This window comes from Strix aluco, chromosome 13, assembly GCF_031877795.1.
Source record: "Strix aluco isolate bStrAlu1 chromosome 13, bStrAlu1.hap1, whole genome shotgun sequence".
Lineage (NCBI taxonomy): Eukaryota > Metazoa > Chordata > Aves > Strigiformes > Strigidae > Strix > Strix aluco.
In genome coordinates, this window is record NC_133943.1 from 10,413,923 (window position 1) to 10,440,206 (window position 26,284).

The 26,284-nt window shown below is 47.2% G+C and overlaps 1 protein-coding gene across 4 annotated transcripts; it reads right to left on the minus strand.

Annotated features, from left to right (window-relative positions):
• Positions 1–113: 113 nt before the first annotated feature.
• BRD8 (bromodomain containing 8) lies at positions 114–25,754 on the minus strand. Of its 4 annotated transcripts, XM_074838301.1 has the most exons (27): positions 25,675–25,754; positions 25,320–25,416; positions 24,616–24,685; positions 23,054–23,103; positions 21,851–21,973; positions 21,626–21,706; positions 21,092–21,156; positions 20,354–20,490; positions 19,702–19,917; positions 18,317–18,461; positions 16,941–17,150; positions 16,247–16,527; positions 15,284–15,739; positions 14,833–14,926; positions 14,575–14,621; positions 13,995–14,209; positions 13,596–13,688; positions 13,335–13,403; positions 12,427–12,604; positions 11,666–11,770; positions 10,780–10,824; positions 4,952–5,236; positions 4,348–4,551; positions 2,959–3,104; positions 2,149–2,235; positions 1,644–1,712; positions 114–678 (listed from the first exon to the last, which is right to left on the minus strand). In XM_074838301.1, the coding sequence occupies exons 1-27, from the start codon at positions 25,691–25,693 to the stop codon at positions 444–446; spliced, it is 3,822 nt and encodes a 1,273-aa protein (XP_074694402.1). In that variant the 5' UTR covers positions 25,694–25,754; the 3' UTR covers positions 114–443. The 4 variants fall into 4 exon arrangements, with proteins under 4 accessions (XP_074694402.1, XP_074694399.1, XP_074694400.1 ...); XM_074838298.1 differs by lacking the exons at positions 114–678; positions 1,644–1,712; positions 2,149–2,235; ... (1 more) ...; positions 4,348–4,551; positions 4,952–5,236 and adding an exon at positions 9,219–9,636 and having other exon boundaries at positions 25,675–25,753; XM_074838299.1 differs by lacking the exons at positions 114–678; positions 1,644–1,712; positions 2,149–2,235; ... (2 more) ...; positions 4,952–5,236; positions 10,780–10,824 and adding an exon at positions 9,219–9,636 and having other exon boundaries at positions 25,675–25,753.
• Positions 25,755–26,284: the final 530 nt, after the last annotated feature.

Here is a 26,284-nt window from a genome sequence, read left to right on the forward strand (position 1 = left end):
ACACGGGGAGGGGGGGGGCAACGCTCAGCCCCGACTGAACCCCAAGACTGCGCCGCCGCAAACATCCAGGGAAGGCAGCGGAGAGCGGAGTTCTCCTGCAGCACCCCGGGTGTGCGGCCAGCCGCCTGCACGGGGCTGGGCCCTCATTCATCCCAACGCCTCACAAAGATGATTTGCTCTCTTTTTTTTGTCCCAGGGAAGGTTTTCTCACTGCAGGGCTACGCTGCTGCTTTTCCCAGGGAGGAAAGGAGGTTTCTTTTCTGACACCCCTCCTCAAAACCACTTTGCTCCTTATCCCATCAACCCGGCAGGCACCACTGGGGGGTAACTAGGTCTGCTGGAGGCCATGGCTGCAGTGTCAGCACATCCCCTGAGCCCCAGCAGACCTCTTGAGCCAGGGAGGCCACACTGCTCCAAAAGAAACAGGCCTTGGACATGGCTTGTTACCTTCTCCCCCACTCCAGCCTGTCCCTTGAGCACAGGAGAGCTTCACCCAACATCTGGAGCTGCTCCAAGACCTCTCGCTGCATCTCCATGGCCATGCGGTGCACGTGGTGATTGAAGCTGTTGTACATCACCGCATTCTGGAACATCAGCATGAGGTCACGCTGGAACTGGGCCATGGACTGAATGTGTCCCTTTGTCAGTCTTCTCTTTATGCTGGTTAAATCCATGGGTCTACAAAACATAGACAGAAGGAAAATTAAATTGCAACCCAGGGCCAGGCATTCTTCAGGCTCTGCATGAACGTGCTTATTCTTGTTTCAGCATGGCCCCAAAACCACAGCTATTTTCAATCAATTTTATTGCTCAGGACAAAGAGGAGGAGTGAGAAATGTTTTTCTTCTAAGTCAGACAAGTAAGTTCGGCCAATGCGACACTTGCTGTCCAATCAACTTGGCAGGTCATTAGCAGTCACCTCTAAAAAAAATTTGATGTTGAGCTCCAGAGAAGGCAAGCAGAGCGATTCTAGTAATTAGTCTTCATGAAGTCAGTCCAGGTCTTAGTGGAGAAAGAGAAGTTACTAAAATAGGTATCTATTAAAACCCCTTAAAATTGAATGTTGCCACTAGCAAAAATAGCAGTGCTAATAAGGGGAACATGATGGAGAATAAATATTACTTCCCTTATTTTGACAGAATGAGAAAATGAATGGCTGCAGAGACGACAACTGTGACCAGAATAGAATATGATTCAGCTCTGAAAAATGCCCTTAATCTCTCTGGGAAATATTCTTATGACCCAGTTCTCCACTGAGAGTAAAACAACTGGGGAGCAAGTAGTGGATGAGGAGAGGGTATTGACTGAGGCACACGCTTCCAGCATGGGGAACTGCTGACCTGCAGAAGCTGAATCCCTGTTCAGGCAGGGCTTACAGCTGCATGGACTGTGCCTGGAGTAAGTCAGCCATGCAATACCAGCAAAGGGCAGGCACAATTCCTATCAGCACCAGAGTCGGTGCAAGTTTCCAAGTTCTAATCACCCAGAAGGGAGTTTTAATAAAAGAAATCAGTGGGAGATGCTGGTGACAGCCAAACTCTGGAAAAGGAGGAAGGAAAACGTCCCACTGGCCCTTTGGAAACCAGAGAAGACAGAAAAAATGGAGAGAAATCAACTAGTGAGCACTTCCTCTACAAACTCACCTCTTCACCACATCCAGGTATCCAGGGGCTTGTCTCTCTGACACCGCCTTCAGGAACGGGCCACTGTATCTACAGGGACAAGCACAAAGAATGATCTCTGCACGCATCTCCGCCAAAGACATGGCAACACAGGCCAGAGCTTGCCTCTCCCTGCTTGCCATGAGGGCCACAGCCGATTAGGAACAGCCAGTATTTGGTGGCTGGCATGACTAGGCATGGGAGGAGGCTGAGCCCCGCGCTGAAGCTGGCTGTGCCAGCTGTGTAGGAAGCAACATTTGGGCTCTGCCACATTAAGCAGAGGAAATAAATATGCAGTGTTCTCTCCAGCTTTGTAGCATGCAGCTGTTTTTGCTGTGAGGATAGCCAGAAGCAAAGCCATGGAGAGACAAGCCAGCCTGTTGGTGGCTGTCATGGAGGGGAGGGACACGGCTTGGTGACACAGGAGCTGGAAGTCAGGGCAATGTGTTCAAGAGCCATGTCAATCCAACCCTTTTCCCCCACATACCTGTGACTGACTACCATCTTCCAGATGGACAACAGAGTTCTTTTGAAGAGCGAATGCTGCAGGGGGTTATCCCAGCTCAGCTGCACCCTGTGGAGGGAATATATTGCAAATCATCACACTTGAGACAAAGTAGGAGGTGGCAATTCTCCTAGCACCCGCCACATCCAGGTGGATGAAGCGCACAGATCCTCTGCTGTAGCTACGCAAAGCCTCTCAGGGTGGGATGGTGGAAGTGTTCTGCATCTGAATGCACAGCTAAACATCCAGAATGCAGGAAGGTGCTGGAAAATAGGCAGAAACAAGATCTGAGCTGAGCAGCTCTAAAGGCCAGGATCAAGTTGGATAGAAAAGCTCACGCTACTCTGAAGTTCAGAACTTTACTGAGGTGGTTTTTATTCAGTTCTCATCCCAAGAAACTATGGTTTTCCTTCGAAAGGCAGCCCAGGTGATCACACATGTGGCAGAGCCTGCATGTGACTGACCCACCTGCACCTGCCTGAAGGGAGCTGGTAATGCCCCTCTTAGAAGCTGGACTGGACATTGCCTGACAAAGCATGATGTCCAGCTCACACAAGGCCTTGAGGAAACATGTATTTTCTATCTAATCTCTACTCTTCTCCCTTCAGCCTAGGATCAATGCCCCAAAATTCTGGCAGATTCACAGAGACAGCACAAGTTACCTCCTTCTTTTCTGTCCTCCTTGGCTATTTCACCTTCCTGGATGTGACCTGTGCCATATGCTTGTCCTCAAGTGAGACAAGGGAAACAACTCTGTTCTGATGTGCCTGCAAGAGAGCAGGAACTACTTACAGCTGCATGTTGGCAGGGCTTGTGGAGTCCAGCACCGGGGCTGCAGAGGTGCTATCACTATCATCTTGATCCTGCGCCTGATTACTCATCTCCTGTGGATGCAGCTCACTTAAAGCTTGTTCTCCAGGTGTCTCTTGAGTCTCATCCTGAAGAGCACAGAGGAAAAGGAATATAAGTTTAAAATGGCAGCCCATCACCTGAATCCTTTATCTAGAAGCCAGCCTGCTGCACATCCCTTTACTGCATCCAGTCTCATACCTTCACCATGCTGCCCAGTACTCCAGTGAGAGCTGGGTCTGATCTCTTGGATCATAACCACCTCTGGCTAACACAAACACTGGAGCTGACTGGTGCCCAGTGTTGTGTCTGCCTGCTTTTCTGGGAAGAGTCATGGATGTGAGAGGGCAATCAGGAGCTGAGGTAAGACTGCCTCAGGCTTGTTAAAGCTCAAGACACAGATAACAGGATCCCCTAGAGTACAACAAGGTTGTTTCCTCACGAACTCCTACACGAATATGACAGAGAATAGACTCAGCCAGGAAGGAGAGTGGTGCTGTTGGTGTAGTGATTTGCCAATAAAATGTAGGGAGTGACAGGTGCAGGGAGAGAGGCTCTTTGGAGTCCAGAAGTGGGCTTATGTGCAGAGACACGAGAGAATTCCTCAACAGAAGATCTGAAGCATGGAGCAGACTCCTCAGGAAGAAAGTGGACATTGTGCTGTGTTTGAATTTGACCACTGGAATTAACATGTCCTGACTGAACAGGTACAATGTGAGAACACTGGAAGTTATTTCTGTCTCTGGTGTCTAAGTTTGCAAGGGAACAAATGTGAGTGTGGAAAAATGGCACTGTTCTTCCACTGCTATGTTATCTGTCCCAGCAACATCTCACAGGCTGGTGGGAGCCCACAGCCCCCCTAGACACAGGACTGATGCAAACCCAGGCTAGACAGTGCCTGCTTCCAAGACATGACGGTCTCCAGGGGCAGATGGTTATTGCTATCACAGCCACGTGGGCCTGAAACCAGCCAAACTGTGTGCTGCGTAACACAGCAATTAGAACAAGGCAAGTATTCCAGTCTTGCCTTAAACCTGAGAGCAGACTGCCAGCTCTCATGAGTCACCTTTACACTGCCAAGGAGCAATTCCTCCAACTCACATCTGAGGGTTTGATCTGCAACAAGCTTCCTGTTCATAAAGATCCATACATAAAAAACATCCTTCCTCTCATACATTTCTTCTGCATTCTCCTCCCTGCTGTCTCCTCCTCTGTGTCCCTGTCTCTCCACTTGGAACCTGGGACTTCCCTATCTCTTCTAGAGCTGATTTCCTTCACTGTCTCGTCTCTCATCCAGGACCAGTGGATCTCTTAGGACCACCTCTCCCCTACCTCTCTTCCTGGGAAATGTTCTTTCTCATCTTCTGCCAGAATGTGTTGTTGATTTTCCTCTGCTCCTGAGACTGCTGTTCTTGTGGTCTTTTCCTGGCACCTCACATCTTCCCCATCACCCTGCTTCCCAGAGCCACAATAATCCCCCCGAGTCTGTGATGACTCTGTGCTGCTAATGCGGAGAGGTTCCATCATCTGGGTTACCTGCAACACAGAAATGTATTGCTTCAAATTGTGGAGGCAAAAGGAAGAACAAATAAGCAGCACAGATGCTATTTTTGCTTTCACTCACGAATGCCTTTCCATTTTTAGGAATCCTTGCAAAATCTTCTGATGAAGCCCTGTGTTATTATTACAGTGTCAGTTCACTGACATCTCTGCGCTTTAGGGTGAGCTTGTTTTGGCAAAGCAGCTGCCTGGCTGTGCTGCCAGCTTTAAATGGAAGGCAGGGCTAGGCTTGAGACAGGGAGCAAGTGAACTCCAGGCATCTGCTCCTCCCCCAGACTGTTTCTGTGTGTAAGGATGGTGGAGACCCTGAAAACAAAAATGTTTCAGAAGGGCCTGAACTATGCCACCCACCTTCCTGTCATCCAAACAGTCCTACCTCTGAGAAGAACTGGAGAAGACTGTCATCTTCACATGGTCTCTCTGCCTTTTGGTAGTCTTCACTATCATCCTCCCAGAGAGGGTCACTGAGATCCAGCTCGTGGCCTGCCTCTGGGCTGCTCTCGCCTAGCTTCCCCATGGCCACCTCTTCAGTATTCCTCCAGCTCCCCACGTCCAGATCCAAACTTGCATCCCAGCTGAGAAGAGATTGGAAATCACTGTTCTTCTCTGACTCGCTGGGAGACTCCGTATCAGATGCCCACCACACCCAGGCATGGCCCATCTGCAAACAAACATAAAGAGAGAGACAGCAATTTCTTTGTACCCTGATCCAGAACTGCAAAGCCCAGCTCATTTCCTGACATACTCAGACAGCCAAAGTATGGGAAGGATTCTGTGAGGCCAGCAGCCTACACCTGAGCCCACACTTCACAGCACGTGGCAAGGCTGTAGCTCTGCAACACAAACTGACATTTTAGAGCAACTGAATTTCAGGTTTTCTGGTGCTTTTGCTGTGTTCTCCCCCAGCTCAGGCATCAGTGGGTTACTGTCCTCAGGGGATGCTGAGCTGCTTTGGAGCATGCAGCTTTGTTGGATGCTAGATATATAAGGTGCTGAAGGCAGCCAGCAGCAAGCTCAAACCAAGTTATGCTGGGGCTCCTGAGCTGCTGACAGTTGTGAACAACTAGTGACTCCAAGGACAACTCACTGAAATTCCTTTGCTGCCCCTTGAGACATTTTTATACTGGAAATAACTTATTACAAACCCTACAGACACTTTGCTTTGAAAGTGACAGATGTGATTTAGCTGGATGGTGATACCTTGTGTATCTATCTGAGCCAGAAGAATTATAACCATGCAGAGTCACATGCTGACAGAGGACAGTTCTACACATTTAATAAAATAAAAGTTAGCATTCTCTTAAGAAGTAAGAAACCATTAATTTAATCTCTGTTCATTAGCCCATGCCCATGTGTCTTCTACTGCACGAGTCCACTATGATTTCTCTAAGTCTGGGAAGTTGCTTACAGAGTCACAGTAACCACAGTAAACAGATGTTTGGTAGAAAAATCTGTATCTTGCTACTGAACTCAGCTGCACGAATGCTTTACCTATGGAGAATTCTATGCATTAATTAGCAGTGTCCTTAGAGTTTTCAGTTAATTACGTACAACCTAATTTTTCCAGAATTTGAACAAGCACATTTCTGACTGACTTCCTTTTGCATTCGCAGGACTGCTAGCACAGCTACAAATAAAGCTTATGGTGCATACCTGGGAGAAATAAGGAATCCGTTGGGTTCGGGATGAGAAAACTTGTTTGCTTATTTTATGAACTTGAAAGCAGAGCTAGGATCTGAAAGGCCATCCTTCTGAAACCTCTTTCAAAGCTAACTTCAGTGGAAGCAGATAAAATTTGATGAGGTAAGAGATAACGTTACCTGCTCTCAGCTTCCAGCTGAAGGAGTTGGGCAAACTGTGATATCATCTGAAGAGTAACCCTGTGCCTAAAGCGCCTTCCTGCACCATCAGCAGAGCTGGCCACACACGCAGAACCAGCCACCACAGCTCAGCCAAACAGAAAAGCCTTAGCCTAAGGTAATCCAATCACTTGTGATCATCTTTCTGTACTCCAGCTGAGAGGGACAAGCATTTAAAAATCAAGAAGCCTAGGGAGCTTGGGCATAAGCATCAATTAAAAATTGATCTTCATCAATCTTCAGCCTTATGTTCAGTTTTACTAAATCTTGGAAGACTCAAGATGCCAGAGAGCAGAACAGCAGCATTAGTGCAAGACAAGTGGGATGAATGAAATAATTACAGACTGCTTAGTTCCACACCAATTCTGTACAAAAAAATAAGGGATAAAATGATACAGACTTCAACTTTTAATTGAGAACTGCCTGAAAGTTCTTAATTATGTTGGCTACAGAAGTCACCAGCAAGGAATCATTATCAAATTGGAAAGTTTTAGTTCACTTTGCAGAGATCAGACACTGCGCAACCCTCGCCGATACGAGAAAAAGCTGTTAGAAATAAAAAAGACGGCCTTTAAAAGGAACTTACGTGTCAAAACAAGAAAAATGATAAAAGCCTGAACTCTAGAAAATGAAATGTAGAATCCACAAAAAAAAAAAAAAGAAAGAAGAACAATTTGCTAAAGACATAAAAGCAAACAACAACAAACCTCATCAAAAACATCAGAAGCAGAGAGCCGCCAGATGATCGGGAGGATGACGCACGATCAGTGCCAAACATCTCAGCGGAAAATAGGGCCAGTTGGAAAAACCAAATTAATCATCACTATCAGCAGTTGCCAGAGAGATCACACGAGACTTTCTCTTGGTATGGGTCTGAGAGACTGTTTCTAATTAAAATGTCAACAGGGGAGGTTTTAGAACAATTTGAAGGAGGGACTAAACCTTAAAACCAGTTGGGATTCACTTGCGAGTCCTAAAGAAGCTTAAATATAACATGAGACCTACGCCGTGTAACCTGTCATTTAAATTAGCCACAGCACAACAGAAAGATGTGATTGTTATTATCCATCTATAAAAGGGTGGATTGTTGTGAGATGCAGCACAGTAAGCCTGAACTCTGTCCTAGATGGACTGAAACAAAGTATTAGGAAGAACAGAGTTAGTCGTTAGAACACAAGATGATGAATTGGGAAAGGCAATGGGGCTCTGTGGAAGAACATCGTATCTTAGATTTTTAAAGATCTTAAACATCATTAAAGGCTATTAAAATGTTATGGGACAAGAGAAAAAACTCTTTGAGGGTAAAATACCTGGTTAAGAGAAGAAACCAAGGGTAGGAACGAACAGCAGTGCTTTCCATAATGAAAGCAAATTACTAGTGGCCATGATAAAGGTCCCCCCATGTGCTGCAACTTCAATTTTTCAACACGGACAAAGACAGGGCAGAGGTGTTACAGAGGAGACGGAGCCAGACTCTTCTCAGTGGCCAACAGTGAAAGAGGAGGAGGCAGTGATGACAAGCCGCACCAAAGGAAATTCAGACTGGACATAAGGTAAATATTTACTCCATGAGGGTGGGTAAGCACTGAAACAAATTGTCTAGAGGGGTTAGGAAACTTCCATCCTTGGGAGAGGTTTCCAGAACTTGACTAGACAAGGCTCTGAGCAACCTGAGCTACGTCTGAAGCTGGCCCTGCTTTGAGCAGCAGGTTGGACTAGATAAAACATTTAGAGGTCCCTTCCAAATTAAATTATTCCATAAAATACCAGAAACCAAAAGAAAGCTGTAACTCTGTGCTACAAACTTAACAACCTGTAATCTCTGGAAACTGAGGCCATAAAAATTCAAGTCAGAAATTTGTTCCCAATTTCAGTAGCAAAGGAAATTTAACCCAGTAAGCAAACCAAAGGATTCTACATTTCTAGCATCAAATGTAGAGTGAGCCTTGGTGGAAATATACCCAAGCCAAACATGGGACTCAACAGAGCAGGCACAACCAACTTCAACACAAAACTTGTGAAAATCGAGGTATGGTAACAATCCCTCTGGTCTTAATCACAACAACTGTTTCCTGCTGTCTGTGTTTCAGAAAACTGCACCCTGTACACGCTGCACAAAGAAGCGCAGACCACTCCCAGCTGGTGCAAGCATCAGGAAGGGTAACATTTTGTTTTTTTTTTCTCTCTGGAAGGTCATGGGGGCAAAAAATACATAAATTTACTCTCACAGGTTATATGAGCAGAAAGTAAGCTGGTAACTTGAAAACTGTCACTGAGAACTTAAACCTCAGTTAAACATCCATGTTGCTGAGGAAAAGAACTGTACTTTCCAGTAAAGAGAAACAGTTCACAAGCTCAGATACGGAACCAGGTACTGGCATGCCTACAGCTGCTGGAATCACAGATTTTCACTCTTGACTAGTGCACCCTTTACAAATCTCCAGGGAAACAATGTAAGGTACATTTCAATACATCGGTCTCTTAAGGAAAGCTCTAACAAGACTAATATTTAACTTCTCATGGTTAGATCTCCTGTTTCATCACAACAGTGCCATATTCTCACACACTCAAGCAGGGTATCTTCCCCTCCATCCAAGCACTATGCAACATTCCCATGATTAACGGATTGTCTCTAATGTCAAAGCTCTGCCGTGCTTGTGTGCTGTAGGGTAACTGGAAGAGAGTTGTATTTGCAGACATTCAAGACAGGTATGCACGCTTGTACAAAACCAGCGTTCCTTACTGCAGAGAGCTGTGATGCTCAGGACACTGCACACCGTACACTGGATTTGTTCCCAGACTTTAATATACATACACATTTACACATCACTAGTAAAAATCTGTACACTTCACATTACAGTACATACGAGCCACCAGTTGCTAGCTAACACCAGAACACTGATGAAGCCCAAGACAACTGCCCTAAAACAGGCAGGGGGGCTAGCCTTCCCCTCTGGGGAAGTTTCTTTGGGTTACACATTCTGACGAGACACTGCTTTTCAGAGGGGCAAGCAAAGAAGGTGGACCAGGTCCCAGAAATGGACCTGCAGCTTTTCTTCCTCCTCCAACAGCTGTTAACAGCATCTTGTTTGCACTCCAGCTCTGGATGCCAGGTGCTGGGATTTTCTGTCTGCCTGCAGCATCATTTCTTCATCTTCATGTCTGCCTCGATGGCACAGCGACGCCCTCTGGTGCCTCCGTCCTAATCACAAGGCAAACAAAGAGAGAGTTATGCAACCCTAAACACGGAACACTTCCTCCAGCTCTCGGGGAGGTAAGGAATTGTGCATCTGGCAACAACTTTTCATGCCTTCCAAATGGGAGAAAGGGAAGCTGTCCTAAGAAGGCCTGGGGAGGCCTGCCTGCAGACCTACCTAAAATTCACTCCGGACACAGCACAGGTGCTGGGATTTGCAGCATCTCTGTGCGCTGCTGGCAGCCAGGGCAGAGAGAGGCAACAAGGCTCTTGCCCAGACAGATGCTTTTGGAGCCTGTACAGTGCAGGCTTTCTCCTAAGCGGCAGATTCTAGCTTGGCTCTTAAGATGGGAAGAGGAAACTGCTGACTAACCTACCTTATCAGCTGCTGATCCCTACGGGAAGTGCTCCTCCAGTTGAGTGACCCTGGCACTAGCTCCCTAGTTTCTCCGCACAGCTCCTTTCCATGAGCAGAAGGCGAGCTGAGAGCTTCCTTTGATCCGCTGCCCTCTCCCTCTGGCTGACATGCTGACTCTCCCGGAGTACTCCTCTGTCTTTAGATATATGCGAGAGAAAAAAACAACTCTCCATCTTCCTCCCCTCTCTCCTCCCCGCAACTCAGAGACTTGGGGTTTCCCGGAGGGAATATTTTTCCAGACACTTCCAGATCACCACAGGCACAGAGCAAGGTATTTCTGCGGAGCATCTTATTTGCTTTCTGGACCATGAATGATAAAGGAGTACACAGCTGACTCCTCACTTTCCCAAGACCTTTTGTACTGTCTCGAACGTGCAGAAGGGGCAGCTGTATAAGCATGAGAGATGTAGGAACTAAAGTACTGCACCACTTTGTCTTCCCACTTACATGGAAATAAAGCAGGAGAGAAGTTGTGGAAAAAAGCAAAGGCAGATGACAAAACAAGAACACTTGGAACCAGAAGAAAAGAGTGAAGCCCCTCCCACTCACCCACGCTGAGAATAAGGGACTGAGATGTTTCTTCTCTAATGATCATGGTAGTACAGCCCCTAAGTTAAACACACACCGCTGCAATGCTAAGGATGCTGTGACAGTGCAGTGATCACCCAGACAAGGAGCAGAGCACACTGCCAGCAGTACTGCAGTACCTGCTGGAGCCTTTCAATACTTACAAAGAGAGAGAGAAGGAAGGCAGGAGAGCCCATTGGGACACTGTCCTGTTAAAAGGCCAAACAGAAGGACTTATCAGATATCAGATATGGAAATGCACACACCACATAGAAGCACTAAGCCCACACATGAGCATAGAGAAACACGTGCCCCACTCCCCTTCCTGCATGGCATCAGTCTTATGCAGCAGGAACATAAAAACGGACAAAAGAGGGATACTGCGAGAGTCAGAATGCTAGGAAAGGGATATTCCCTCCTCAGTCACAGCAAGGCCTGGTCTACCAAACAATTCTGGCACTGTGCAGGTGCCACAGGAACTAAGCAGGCAGTCCTTGCTGTCACAGTGTTGTGTGCACCAGCTGAGAGCACCTGAGATTATTTAATCAAGTTTGGATGTGTCTTCACAGAAGAAAAAACCCAAACAAACCTATTAGTTTAGATTGCTGCGGAAGTCAAAGGTTCTCTGGTGTGTTTTACACACCAAGCCAGACTGCAGCGACTCCCTGGTTCTAAAAATCTGAACAGGAAGTGAAGGACACAGCAGAGGCGAGCCTTCCAATTCTCTACACCTTCACCTTCCTGACATATCACACCTTTTCCAATACTTTGTTAATTTTCCTAATTTCTATCACCTGCTTTTAAAAACAGGGAATAGCACTGTTGAGATTACAGAAAAAACTCATAAGACCTGCCTCTGGGATGATGTATAACTCCAGAGCTGAAATCTAATCAATGGACACATTTAAAGAAAAAATTGTTCACGTGAAGATGCTGGAGCCACTGCAATCTCAAAAAACATTCTGCCTCTTTGGTATGGGAACTTCATGCAGTATCTTGGGATACTTCAACAGATGTCAAGTGCCCTTCCAGAGGGTGCAGCATTCTCACCTTCTCCGAAGCATCTTGCTTGCGAGTGGAGTCTCGCCCACGCAGGCTCTTTGCACTGATCCCTGACTCCGACGTTTGCATGATCAGCTGTGTGGCCAGAAATTGCTGCAAGAAAACCACACTCTGTTAAGATTCTCTGGCAAAACAAGCTCAGTTAGTGCATGTCAGTTGACTATGACAAACCACAGGCTGGCAATGATTGGGTCAGAGGCAGTTTCAGTTCCTTGTCTGCTGCTCAGAATAAGTTCCCCCGTTTACCTCAGAAACCACAAGTCCTGAGGAACTATAAAACCCTAGTTCAAACTCTTGTTAGCCCTGCCAGTTGGGACAGTCTACTTCACAAGAAATTTTAAATGGCATACGTTTACAGGACACAGTTTCATGTACATTTTATACCAGCATAAACCAGCACAGCCACCAAAACAAGCAATCGCGTCCCCTGTCATTCACCATTCTTGTTGCTTGTTTCTCTTCCCAAACCACACCCTGGTTCTTGCTGGCCTAAGCATTTCCCTGAAGGAAATTACATTTGAAATTGGTCTGGGCTGAACTTAAAAACCATTTTGCTGCATTAGTTTTAGTTTATCCACAATCTAGTTCACCACAAACACCTGAGCTAGCACAAGAGAGATGCAGGGAAAGATGGGATTACTTCATTCAAAGACACTGTGAGACTGTGGTCTCACATCCGGAAGTCTTTCCCATACTTATGGACCAAGGCAGATGCTCTGTCCTGCACTAGCCTCAGCTCAGTACTTTACCTGGATCTGCTCCAGGACATCTCGCTGCATCTCCACAGCCATGTGGTACACATCATGGTCAGAGCTGTTGTACATAACTGCATTTTGAAACATCAGCATAATATCACGCTGGAACTCAGCTGTGGTTCGTATCAGCCCATTCTCAATGTTCTTTTTGATGGTGGATAAATCCATTGGCCTATGAAAGAAATGCAGTCAAAATAGCAACAGAAACATTTAACTCTTTCCCCACTCTTTTGCCAACAGTCCTGGGTCTGTAACATGTCTAGTTAGACCACCTCTTTAATTTAGCCAAATGGGTTCTCCCCCACACAGGCTGTGTTCCCAAGTACCAAGGCCTTGGGTCAGAAGACACAAGCTGTTCAGCAGTTACCAATGAACGGTAACAATGGTGTGACAGATGCCTCAGGAGAGGCATTTGCCTTCTTCAGGCATCACTGAAGGAGACTTAACTAAGGAGCTAGAGCTGCAGCCACTGAACTGTTTTGGAGAGATTTTGGGGGCTAGCAGGGGATTCTGGTAATTCTTCCAGAAGAGTCCACTGTCTGGGACAGTACAAAATGCTGATTAAGAAAGACAGGTCTTTGGAATTTCAAAGATTAAATCCTATCATTGGGTAGAAACTGGAAGAAGCAGATCAGTCACATACGACCTTACTGATAAAAAATGTTCTGTGTAAGTCAGTGTACTTAATTCAAAGACAGGGCTGTGTAAAGACATGTATCTGTTACTGAAGACGACCCTTTTCATGGGGAAATCCGTTTCTGACTGAAACATGCCAGAAAAAAATAATTTTCCAAGTCTTGCAGTCTGCATGGCAAGCAAAAACTGCATCGTTCCTGCCAGAAATCCCTACACAAATATGCAGATATACAGAGTTCCAGTGACAGAAGACTGCTGAGACTCACCTCTGCACAATACTGTGGTAGCCTGGTGCTATATCATCAGTTACAGGCTGTAGGAAGACATTAGCGTACCTGCAGAGAGAAGGAGTCCACTTAGTGCCCTGTCCTTGCTGGTAAATATTCATGCTCTCATGTTTATTTGTCTGCTAATGGTATGATTCACCACCTCCCAATACCAAGGCAGATGAGCCTCCGAGATGGGACAGCAGATTTGCCTAGGATTAGTCCACTTCTTTCTGCCACTTCTCAAGATATCAAACTCACCTGTGATTAGCTGCTGCTCTCCAAACTAGCATGATGGCTTTCTTCCAGATCTTCTGGGCCTGTATTGCTTCCTGGTCCTCACTGCACACTGAGCTGGGAAGAAAAGAATAGGACTTCCTTCAGGAGTCTGCATACTGCCTCAGAGCAGAAACTTTATGGTTTATTTTGCTTCTGACATACCTATGCTAATCCATGCTAAAGACAGTAAGAAAAAAACGGGACCTGATACTATGGTGCTGTCTGCACACTTATACTTGTACGCAAGGAGAATCAGACAAATCAAGAAATTCCCCCTTTGGACCCACTCAGTCAGCAAAATAGAAATGAGAATCCTACACTCCCTCCACAGAACAGTGTGGGATCTGCACCTGCGTGCCTGAGAGCGTCACTGATACTCACAACTGCGAGGAGGCTGGGCTGCTGGGGATGGAGTCGGCTAGCGTGTGAGACTGTAAAGGTGCATTATGGACACTGAAGCCATCATCGCTCTCACTCACGGGGGGTTCATTATCCATCTCTGACAGATATCCTTCACCCTGATCTTCTTCTTTGGGTTCTTCCAAACTGGCAGCCTCACTGGCACCATCCTCATCATCCTCTTCACCCTGCCCATCCTGAAACATACAGTTCATGAGTCCCCACAGCCAGCTACAGCAGCAACTCAGAGCCTCCAAAGCAACCAGGGTTCAGCAAGCAAAGTGTTTTTCTTGCTACGCTGCTGACAACTGCACAGGCACTTTCACAAAATCCTACTGACTCTCTCCTGCCCTGCCTCCCCCCACAGACACAGAAACACACACACACACACAGAGCTTTACAGCGCCTGAAGCAATTTCCCTTTTAGCTCCAACTGCAGACTGCCCACCTCTCAACGCAAAAAGCTGAACGCAAGCTTTGCTTTTCAGCAGATGGGAGCTAGGAAGCAGCAGCAGTGAGATGTTACTAATAACCTCAAGATGAACAACCAATTGGGAATTACCTTCATCTGACTCCTAAACAGGACTTGGGCCTCCTCCTTCATTGACTCTGTGAAAGAAAGAAAAGCAGAAAGGTTGATTCTCCACAGCAGTCTTTCCTACAAAAGCTCCTGCACCAATGCCTACTGTCCTGCAGTAATTACCACTGTTCCTACACATATCTTTTCTCCCTCCTCCCCAAAAAAACCTGAACCAGATCACTGACAACTATCCAGCTAATAATGTTGCATGTAAAAGATTTCCTAGCTGAATTAAGTTACCTGACAGCTCAAATTTGTGCTGAACATCAGCCTGTGAGGAGTCTTCACTCACATTTGGGACTTGTGGAGGGGATGAATCATCATCAGGTGGGGTCTGGAGGGAAGAGAAATGCACAAATCTAGATGTTTGTGTCAGCTTACTTCAGTGAAGGTGTGGGCACATCTCACTCACCCTAACCTAACTCAAGGCAATGAAGTTCACTGAGCACCTTCCCAACAGCAATTCTGCACGTGGGTGGGGGGAGATACACAAAGGTACTGCCTAAAGCAGAGAGCTTCTCTGCAGATCGAACAGATCAGCAGCATGACTCCCAAGAAAACAGTCAGTCACATTCATTGAAGGGTCACCTTCAACCCAGCAGGCATCCTTCCTCTAAACTTCTCTCCTACCTGCCACAACTGCTCCTTTCTTTCCCCACACCAGTTCCAGCCAGCCTCTCTGCTCACATACCTCTGTCTTCACTGTATTGTGCACTGCATCTTCTCCCTTGGCTGATTCTATCTCAATTTCAGAAGTCTCTCCTGCTGCTACAGCTGTTCTTTGATCCTCTTCTATCTCTTGACTTCTAAGCTCTGGTGTTTCCGTCACTCTTGCAGTTGCTGGTATGGTTTCCTCAGGGTCCAACTGGTTCTGCTCCTGCTCTGCAGGTTCTGTCTTTATTTCTGATCCCAGCTCGCCAATGACCATTAGGTCTCGAATTCCCTTTGCCTCTGGCTCCTCACACTCCAGTCTCTCCTGCTTCACAGTCACAGACACTTGGGGTATCTGGGCCTGTTTCTCGTGCTCCTGACGAATTGAGTGTTCCCACGGGCCAGGCAGGGTCTGAGGGTCATCGGTATCTTCGCAGAAAGAAGACAGAGCAGCTTCAACAACTGCTGCATCCAGGACTTCAGGGTGGTCGTCTACCTTTATTGCCAAAACAAACACACAGCAGTGCAGGCCAAGGTCAGAAAGAAGGATTAAAAAAAAAGTTCATGTTATCTGGTAATGAGACAACTGTGGAAAACCTGGTGTACTGGGTTTACAAAGTTGCCTTTTGCAGCCAGACTCATATCACTCCTTGCAGAGTCTCCTGTGGAGCTTTGGTTTCAGAAATACAGCACTCCTGGAAAGCATGCTCCAAGCAGTGCTCATCTGTCTGCCACAGACGTGACCCAAACCCTACCCAACATGAGGAAGAAAGACTTCTTTCTGCACTCTGAAGAGAAGCACCAGACTAAATATGGCAGACTAGCAGCAGTAGTGTCATAGGGTCATTTCCTATTGATCTGGGCAATGCTGGTGAGAATGTGCATTTTGGAATAGTTATTTCTTGCTTGTTTAAACTAACTAAATTGGTGAATAGTAATCACTTGAGATTAACTTAATTGGATGTGGAACAAAAGGCACTGGCACTCTGCTTTGCCTGTTTACCTTGTCTTCAATGATAGCTATAATATTTCCAACAGTATCGAAGTCCAGCTCTTCCCCCGTATAGGACACCGCAATATCCATTTTCTCAGCCAAATCCAGGTCTTCTTTCCCATCCATGCAGTGATCTTTGGAAGACCCTGCAGTGCTGCCAGCCCCAGACCCCAGGCACTCTTTCTTGATGGAATCAATGATCATGGATATTTCACTGCTGTCCATGGACACTGTCACTGTATGGGAATCAGACACTGCCTCCATGGAAACACAGGCTTCTGGCTGGCTCACTGCACAAGGATAAGAGTGACAATCAGAGACCAGCCTGGAGAAGTCAAGCCCACACAAACAAATACTGCAACAGATAAGACCAAGCACCAACCACAAGTATCCCAGGTCCACCCACAACAGCATAGCTTAGAAAAATAAAAAACAAATACAGGTTTGCTTTCCCACAGTGGAGATAAGGTGGGATTCCAGCCCTTGAACCATAATCCAGCAACGTACCATTAGCACCCCCACCCACCATATCCTGTTTAAAACCATCTGTTTATTCCAGAACCCAGCCGTAACTGTTCTTTCACCAAGGACGGCAAGTCTGAGGTGATAAAAGACCAGTTGAGAGCTCGCTGGGTGCTGATCCCAAGGGAATTTCTGTTTTCCAGCAATGCATGACCTACGAGTGCGTAGTTCAGGAACGCACCTGTGGCTACACTTTCTGGAGCTGCAGCTGGTGGCACAACGGATGGTGCTGACAGCGTGGGCATCATGACAATGGTTGCCTGGGACACAGGCTCTACGGGGGGTGGCAGGAGCTTAGCTGGAGGTTCGCTGGCAACAGCGGAGAAGGAAGCAAGAGGTGAGGTGAACTGTGCAGGACCAGCTTCTAAAAGCCGGGAAAGCGTAGGAGCACCTAACAGAGAGTAGAAGGGAAAAGCACATGAGCAAGAAGCAGCCACCACTGAAGTCCACAAAGCCACCACCGGGCTCTTCACTGTCTGGTGGCTTCTTCCGGGAAAAAGACACTGAGAGGTACCTATAAACAGTCCCAAAAGCTATAGGGAGAACCTGCACCAAAAATGTATGACTTCTTTGTGTGAGACAGAATCATGCAGCTTATGGGACACTGTGTTCAATGTAAGGGCTGGACAGGCTATGCCACACATGCAGAGAGATGCCCTTCCAAAGGCTCAACCCAATATAGTTATGGGAAATCTGAAAAATAGTGCTGAGAGAACCACACAAGGTAAGCCAAGACAAACAGTCATCACAGGAGCATGGAAGGGAGTAGAGGGTATTTCTTTATGGGTCCTTCCAGGAGAATTCCTCTTATATCAAAGGTTGCCACTCATCTTAGCTGTAACTTCCAGTCTGAATTTACTGAACTGTCTGGACCAAATTAACAGGTTTTAAAGAACAGACGTGGATAAAGAAAGTGAGATTATTCATATGGAATTACAGATGAATGAGTGGCACAAATCTTCAGTTGCAGACAATGTGATTAAGCCACTGGTTAGCATGAGCTGAGAAAAACCTTCACCTTAGATGAGCTGTTCTGAAAAGGCCCAATACAAGGACTTGCACTGTCCCTCTCACCCCCCCACTCTGTGGAACTTACTCTGGAGCTCACAGTCCACTGTGGTCTAATCCTCAACAGACCTCTAAGCTAAAGCAGAGGTAAGACAGATGAGTTCTCCGGATTCACAGGGAGCTGCAGTTTGACACATCAGGAATCAGGTACTAGACCATTTTTTTCAAAACTCCCTGTCAACTAATCCTTTCTTTCTACACTGAAATGCCTGGAATTAGCCAGTGTTAAAACCAGAAAACTAGACTGTATGGACCAGGATCCAATCAAGCCTAACTGTTTCAGTCATTTTAAGTCACTCTTTTTTCTGTAAGGATTAGGGCCTTCTTAAAAAAAAGTAGGGATGAGAGGGATGGGGGTACAGAAATAGGAATACAACTCATAAAGAAGCCCGAAAACCACATGTCCTTCGTATCTCTCCAAAGAAAATTCACAGAACAGTCTGAAGGTACATCTGAAGGGAGAACTGTACAGGGAGAGTCCCGAGTTACCTGAAGCAGCAGGAGATGCAGGGACAGCACCAGGTGCCGACTGCATTTCCCCGCTGTGCAGCACTGGAAGGACACTTCCTACCTCCAGCAGGACTCCTGAGCTGTTCATGTGACCAGAAGCCACTGCCATTTCATTTTCACCGACCTGCCAAAGGAGGACACAACTGAAGTTCCCATCACATCAGTGAATCTCTGCCAGATATCCATGAATATGTCCATCATTTGCTGTCTCAGCATTTCTTCTGCACTTTTTGTCCAGTCTAGTCCCTGCCTGAGGCTCCTTATGCAAGTGCACAACATGACAGTCTGAAACTAGCTGTTCTTCAGCTACAGCTGCAGTGCAACCTTCCTCTGAAGTCAGGCCAAATACATCATTTGCTCTACTTTAGTCCCTCTCTTCAAGGGCCTCACAACACAGATACCAGTCTTTCTACACCCTGAGATGGCATAGAATTATCCCTTATTTTGAGCTGAGGGAAACTGAAACACCAAGGTGGAAAGTAACGCTATCAAGGTCACACAGTAAACCTATGACAGACCTTGAGGCAGATGTAAAACAGTCCTGTTGATACAAAGAAAACCCAGCCTTCCACAGCCACTACCTTTCCTTGCTCCACCGTATGTTACATTGCACCCTGCAAACATAGAACCCACGGAACATTTACCTAAGGTAACAAATAGAAAAGACCACAGAGCTAACTATTAAGAAAAGAAAGTCAACAGCAATATACCTATTCCATCACACAAGCACTAACACAGGGAACCCATGCCATGGGCAGGCCAATGGCTGCTATTTTCAGACAGCTCTGAACAGTGTCAGCAATGGTTGCCCTCGTAAGATTTCCAGAGTTACTAACACCAGATGTGGGTCATCATCACAGTGATTATAATAACTGTCTACAATTAGGAGAAAACTGGTGCACTTCAATACTGGTCCTAAACCCCATTAAAGGACTCCCTACTTCTATGCTAAGACCCATTACAAATACTGAAACTCAACTTCCTGCCAAGATGTAAAGAAGATTGGTGAGCCCAAAGTAGAAATCATCAAGAACACCTCCACGGAGGCTGATCAGGACAATGCTGACTAACATGCTCCCTCCCCGCAGGGAGAATGATTTCCTCTAGCAAAGCCTGCAACTCCAGCTCCTTGAGACTGAGGGGAGGCAGCCAGTCCTATGTGCTGAATGATCCCTGCAGTCCTGCACCCACAGTACCGCTGGGAAAGGGTCCCACCTCTGTGGCTCATGGGGGTAATTATATCTCTCAGATACCACTTCTGCTGGGACTCTCACAAAAACTGTACGTTTTTAAAAAGCCTTTGCAGCTCCCCCTTTTTCAGTGGGAGTTTGTGTGGTTGCATATATGAGCAGAGAGCTCCATACCAGCCTGGGGCTTGTGGGCAGGAGACTGCCCTTCTTCAGCAGCTCTGAGAGCAGAGGGGAAGGAGGCGGAGTTGCTTTTTGTCCTAGCATCTTTTTCTGGGGTGAATCATCAGTGACTGGGGTCATGGGGGCATCCAGGGGAGCAGAGCCTGGAGGGGTGTCAGGGATTCCAATGAAGGAGGCAACTGGGGTGCTGGGCAATGTCCCTGGAGTGACCTGAGAAAGAGAAAAACCACACTGTTCAAAGCCACACTCCACCACACGGACTAGCCCCACTTGCTCCTTCCCCCAAGAGCATTGATCCAGCACACCACAGACACCTACTCCATTCACTCGCTACACCTACTCCAGGCATATGCTCTCACCCTTTCCCTGCCCTGTAGTGCCATTTCCCAGGCACACACACAGAAGACTGCCTGGCCAGCCCACAGATGCCCCTACACAGCCTCTGATCCAGGCACCTGATCGTCACAGACATGGAAGAGGACACGTATCTCGAGCAGCACTGTACATCAACCACACTACAGCACTACCACAGCAAAAAGTCTGCGAGACAAGGCAAGGGCTTCTCCCCAGGCTCCTTTTCCATGATGGATGAAGAGCCCCATGTCCCAGGCTGGTCTTTCCCTCTTACCATGAGAAGGATCCTTACCCCTGGACTGGCCTCATCCACAGCGGGCTGAGACAGATCTCCCAGAGCATAGTCTCCCCCTGGGGAGGTTGAGCCTGCAGGGGAGCGAACCATCACACCTGTCAATCGTCGTGGCGGATTCTTAATGGCCTGACGAGCTGGAAGAGAACAGAAAAAAAGGTGAGATTCCATGACTCCATCTTGGACAGTCCCTGAGAGTTACTTCTGACTTTATCCTAAAGAACCCTAAGAAAATATATTGTAGAAATTTGCACCACACTAGGCTCAGTTCACAAATAATACCAGCATTGGGTAATGCACTTTAATTTCAGTTCTCCCTAGCAGCTCAGTATTCACCACCTCCCACCACTGATAGGTTAGTTCACTGAATTGCCCCGAGAATTATAAATGAATAAAACATTCAGTACCAATCTCTCTTCCTTTCATCTTCAGACAACAGTAAAACTATAGGGAAAACTAAAGGGGTGAAAAGCCCAACATTCTAACAGACAGCTCCTTGCTAATCCTGCTTCCTCTCAGATACACCTTTTCTGCAGAATTTGTTCCTTTCTCAGAAGTCTCTGCATTTTACCCTGTTACAAATATAGTGCTGGAAAGCAAACGCAACCTTTCTCTCCAAACCTAGGTCAAGGAATTCATCCTGAACAGGTCTTAACAAGATTCAAGTTAATTTCCCAAATGTTCTTATGAATATATGTATCTCTCTCTGAGAAGTAAGGAAGCTCATTTCCAGCTTACCCTGATAAGCAGCATCTGTAGCCTTCCTCTTGACTTCCGCCTCCTCCTCCTCCATTTTTTTCTTACTGTACACAGAACCAAAACCTACTGTCACAGAGTGTCCCACTTGCCCTTAGTTCCTCCTCTGCAATCAGCTTACTGACCCCCATGCCATTATCTCCAGACAACAATGAAATGCCTCTCTGGACTCAGGCTCAAATCCTCCCAGGAGGGAAGCAGAGCCAGAGGTCAGTCAGAGAATGACCCACTTGGCAGGAAATTTCACTTCCAACTGATTTATCAAAACAGAGGAGGCAATCATGATGTTGCATGCCATTACCAAACTCTTTACTGAGAAACTCCAAATGATGTTCCACACAAGCTGGTGCCCCCCAGTCTAAACTAAGTTCTCCCTCAGAGGCCAATGCATCTGCCCAGCTGCCTCGTTTCTCTTAAGCCAAAGTACGCAGAGTGAGAGATGTCTGACGAACACACAGTGTCAGGGAACTACAATCCCAGAAGAAAGCATAACATGGAAATAATTAAATAACCCACATCATAATCTCATTGCACAGCTCCTCCAGTCTGTTATCCATGTGTCCGGCCTGGATCAGCTCTGCATCCTTCTTGAGTTGCCTGTAATCAGAAAATCTTCTTACTTACTTATCACTGACCAATACACCCTAAGCAGCATTTTCACCCCAAGCACTATCCCACTTAGGCCGCTTTTCCAAGACAGGACTCTCAGATGCACTACAGCTTAACACCTCTGCCACATACCTATATTTTTCCTGTGTTTCTTTAATCATTTTCTTCAATTCCTCAACTCGTTCTGCAGTCAGTTTCCGCACAATAACATCTTCCACAGTTTCCACAACCTCCCCCTTCTCACCACGTTTTCTCCTGAAGAATAAAACAGTTCAGACATGAAACACAGAAAACCCCAGTTCTCCTTTCATAAACGGCTGCTGTCTTTCCTGACACACACATGCACATAAAAATCAACCTCTTCAAATCTCCCTTAAATGATACTGAATAGCACCATGTTCAAACAATCTCTTCTGAAAAATGTATCTAATTCTTAAATGTGTCCAGTGTTACAGACTTCAAGAATAGACCAAAGATGCAAACCTACTGCAAATTCTCCATCTGAAAAAAAATCAAACATTCCACTTCAGAGAAGATTCTTACTACCCACGAAGAAACATCTGTTTTTTTCTCTAATAACCCTGCTAAGTCCTTTGTCTTTGCAACTCTAGCGCTGAAGATCATTCAGCACTATCACAAACAAATACTACTTTTAAACACCCTGCCTTTAATTTAATTTGATATGAAGTCCCAAAACAAAATGCCTGGAGTTACAAGTGAGAAGTATCTGAGACCACCAAGCTGTAGTGATAGCATTGATAAGAAAACTGTAAGAAACCGCTGCAAAATAGAGACAAATACAAAACAATTCCCCTTCTCACTCTTGCTGCCTTTTCTACCCTTATTCTGAATGAAAATGTTATGTCTAAAGCTTCTGATCAGTAAGATTAACATGAAGTGTTTTATTCCAGACAAATAAATGTTTTTTTCTGCCGCATTAAGTCCCCAAATGCACACTGCAACTCTTAGAAATGGAGCTGTGGCAAAGAGGCCCCAATTACCCTGCCATGTATTGTAACAACACTAGGGGCATATAGAAGACACTATCAAGTACACAGTGACCAGTTTTAGAACCACGTAATACTGAAATACTTCAGCCTTATGAAAAAAAGGAGACAAGACAAAGACGTATGGGAGGCATGTTCTAAGAAATACCTTGGGCTTGCCAACCTCCCCCATCTGCCATACCCTGATCCCACTGTCCCTCACGCCAGCTCTCACAACTGAATTTGCTCATTGCTGTTGTGCAGGAGCACTATCAAGTACTTTGCTGTAAGAACTGTAAGTCCACCACAAATTGCTCCAGACTGCACTTGTGTCAGCCTTTGTACTCACTTAGGGGTCTCCGTAGTCTCCAAGAGCTCTGAATACTGAGATGCACAGTGCTAGGAAGAAACAAAGAAAGTCAGAGGACACCAAAGAGTCAGCTTCAGCAAAGGAAGGCCTATCAACAAAGCCTACAGTTACTCCTACTTCTTCAGAGGTCTTACACTTTAGGAACACATATGACAGTCTTCTCCAGAGTTCCCACATGGCTATAGTTTAGCTTAGCTCAAAGTGAGGAAGTGTATTCACTCTTTTACTCTAGCACTGCCCAGGCTGATCTTCAAAATAAAGCTAAGGAACAGATGCTCCCAGCTGGCAATTTAGAAATCAAAGCAAGCAAGCATGATTAGGAAAACTGTAGCTGTAATGTTTCCGTCCATGAACAGGAACCAAAAATACTTCAATGGAGAAGACAACATTATATCAAGGTCAATTTCATCACTTAACAGAAACAGTAAGCAACACAAACCCCCCAACTTCTCCTCCCTTGATTCTCTTAATCTCTGTCCCTTAATGCAACAAAAATCCCAGGTGCTTGCCCAAACAGCAGGACACACCAAAATACATGGGCATCCAGATTCCTGGGGGAAGGAATTCCACAGCTTAATTACATGCCTGGTGAAGAACAATCTCCTTAGGTTTGCTTTGAACCTGCCTCCTGTTAGTCTTACTTAATAGCCTCTAAATCTTGTACTGGACAAAGCACTGAATAATTAATCCTTATTCATCCTCAGCATTCCACTTCTGATTGTGCAGACATCTGTCATATTTCTGTTACTCATCTCTTTTTTATGTTAAGGGTTCTACCTTACTCAGCCATCCCTTACAAGGAAGCTGTTTCATGTCTTTGATCATCCTTGTGTTTTTCTTAACACTAACCAACACTAAACTCAAATTCATTTCAGAAACAGGAAGAAGTATTTAATCTGATTTAAATAAAATTGTTTCTTTAAAAATGATTTTGCTATCTTTTTTTTTAAAAATACATTTTAGCTGGGAGTTAATTTTCTTCATAGTAGCTGGTATGGGGCCGTGTTTTGGATTTGTGCTGAAAACAGCATTGATAATAGAGGGACGTTTTAGTTATTGCTGAGCTGTGCTTACACAGAGTCAAAGCCTTTTCTGCCTCTCACCCCACCCCACCAGTGACAGGGCTAGGAGTGCTCAAGGAGCTGGGAGGAGGCACAGCCGGGACAGCTGACCCCAACTGACCCCAGGGACATCCCAGACCACATGGTGTGATGTTCAGCATATAAAGCTGGGGGAGGAAGGAGGAAGGGGGGGATGTTCAGAGTGAGGGTGTTTGTCTTCCCAAGTCACTGTTATGTGTGATGGAGCCCTGATGTCCTGGGGATGGCTGAGCACCTGCCTGCCAATGGGAAGTGGTGAATGAATTCCTTGTTTTGCTTTGCTTGTGTGTGTGGCTTTTGCGTTACCTATTAAACTGCCTTTATTTCAACTTCTGACTCACACTGCGAGTGAGTGGCTGTGTGGGGCTTAGTTGCTGGCTGGGGTTAAACCATGATGCTGTGGAACTCACTTTTTCCAAGAATCAAATGTCAGTATCTTACCTTTTGGGAAAACCAGTCAGGTGGGCGCCCTGGCTCTGCAAAAGGTTTGATAGCTCTGCTGACTGATACCCTACAGGAGAGAAATGGCAAGATGCTGTCAACTTACTTTCTTCCCCAACTAGCATGTAGAGAATCCATAACTGAATAGCCCCCATAAATAAAATGAAATTGCCGAAGAGTTTTTAGGTTTGGAAATTACTCAAGTATAGCTCTTGGACTCAAAAATATTTGCTTGTTCCTAACAAATCACAGCTTCACTCCCTTGCTTCGAAAAGCAAGTTTCTAGCTTCTGATGACACCATTATGGAAACCTTACTTTGGTGAGGGGGAAAAGGCAGCAAAACAGAGCTGCAAGTTCAGAAGCAGTGCACAGGAATGTGTTATCAAACATCCTTCTCAACCACAACTCACCTCTTCCAATTTATGAACATGCCACTCTGTTTTAACACACTTCTGTTTTTACAGAGTAGTTACAAAAGAAGCAAAAAGACCGTCGAGGTACAGCTCTAATGCTTCCACCTTCGCCCCCGTCTTTGTTTTGAACAGAAAGCAGAGGTATTAATGACTAGCTGCGGCAGATCGGACCGGCACGGTGACAGGCCCCGGCACCGGTAGAGCCCAGCCCATGCTCTGCGCCGGGAGCCCCGCGTCCGCGCACACCCGACGGCGGAGGACGCCGCCCTCGCCGCGTCCCGCTCCCTTACCAGTTCTGGTCCCCGCTCCGCATGACGGACGAGGCCAGGCAGAGCTTCTCGCGGATGGACCACGGCTCCGTGGGGCCGGCGCTCAGCAGCTTGTGCTCTGCCGGGAGAAGGGGGGGAGTGCGCGGCCCTGGCAGCGCCCCCGAACCGCGAACCCCGCCCCCGCCGCCGGCCCCGCCCCTCCCGCCGCCGCACAGCCATGGCCCCGCCCCCTCCCTTCGGGACCGCTGTGCTCTCCTCGGGCAGTTCCCCTACCCCCTTCCCGCCCCGGTCCCGCTGCCGCGGGCCGTCGCCGCCGTTCCCCCTCCGCCGCCCCCCCCGCTCCCCGCCGCCTTCTCCCGACAGGCCCCGCACTCACTGCCCGTCCCCGCCGCCATCTTCCCCGCCCGGCCCGAGGGAGAGCAGGGCGGAGCCGCACGCAAAGCCCGCTGGGAAGCGCGCGCGCGCACCCCGTAGCCGTCCCCGGGCGCGCGAGCGGCGGATCGCTCGGGCCCCGCCCCCGCTGCCCCACGGCGGGCGCTGATTGGCCGCCGCGCGGGCGCGGGCCCCCATTGGCGGAGCGGGCGGGCGGCGAGGTTTGAAACCCCAACAGTAGGCACCGCGCGGGGCCGAGGTGGGCGTGAGGCGGCGGCGGCGGAACGGGCCGCGGTGTGGTCGGGTCCGCGCAAGGAGCGGGGCGGCCTTTGTAGCGGTCTGCTAGCGTGAGGGCTGGGTGGGGAGGGTCTGTGGGGAGCGGCGGTGGCGGTTTCGCGTCCGTGCGGAGAATCGCCGTGGGGCCGTCTGGGCCTGTGTGGGCAGGCCCCGCGTGCTGGTCTCTGGGGAGGGGGGTGTGTGTTGTGGGGGGCGGCCAGTGTGGAGCTCTGTGTGTGGTTTGTGCGTGTGTTATGTTTGTTGGGTCTCTCGTGGTGGGTGTGGGTGTCTCTGTGTGTGCGGAGGGGCTCAGCGTGACGGTCCGTGTGTCTGAGTGG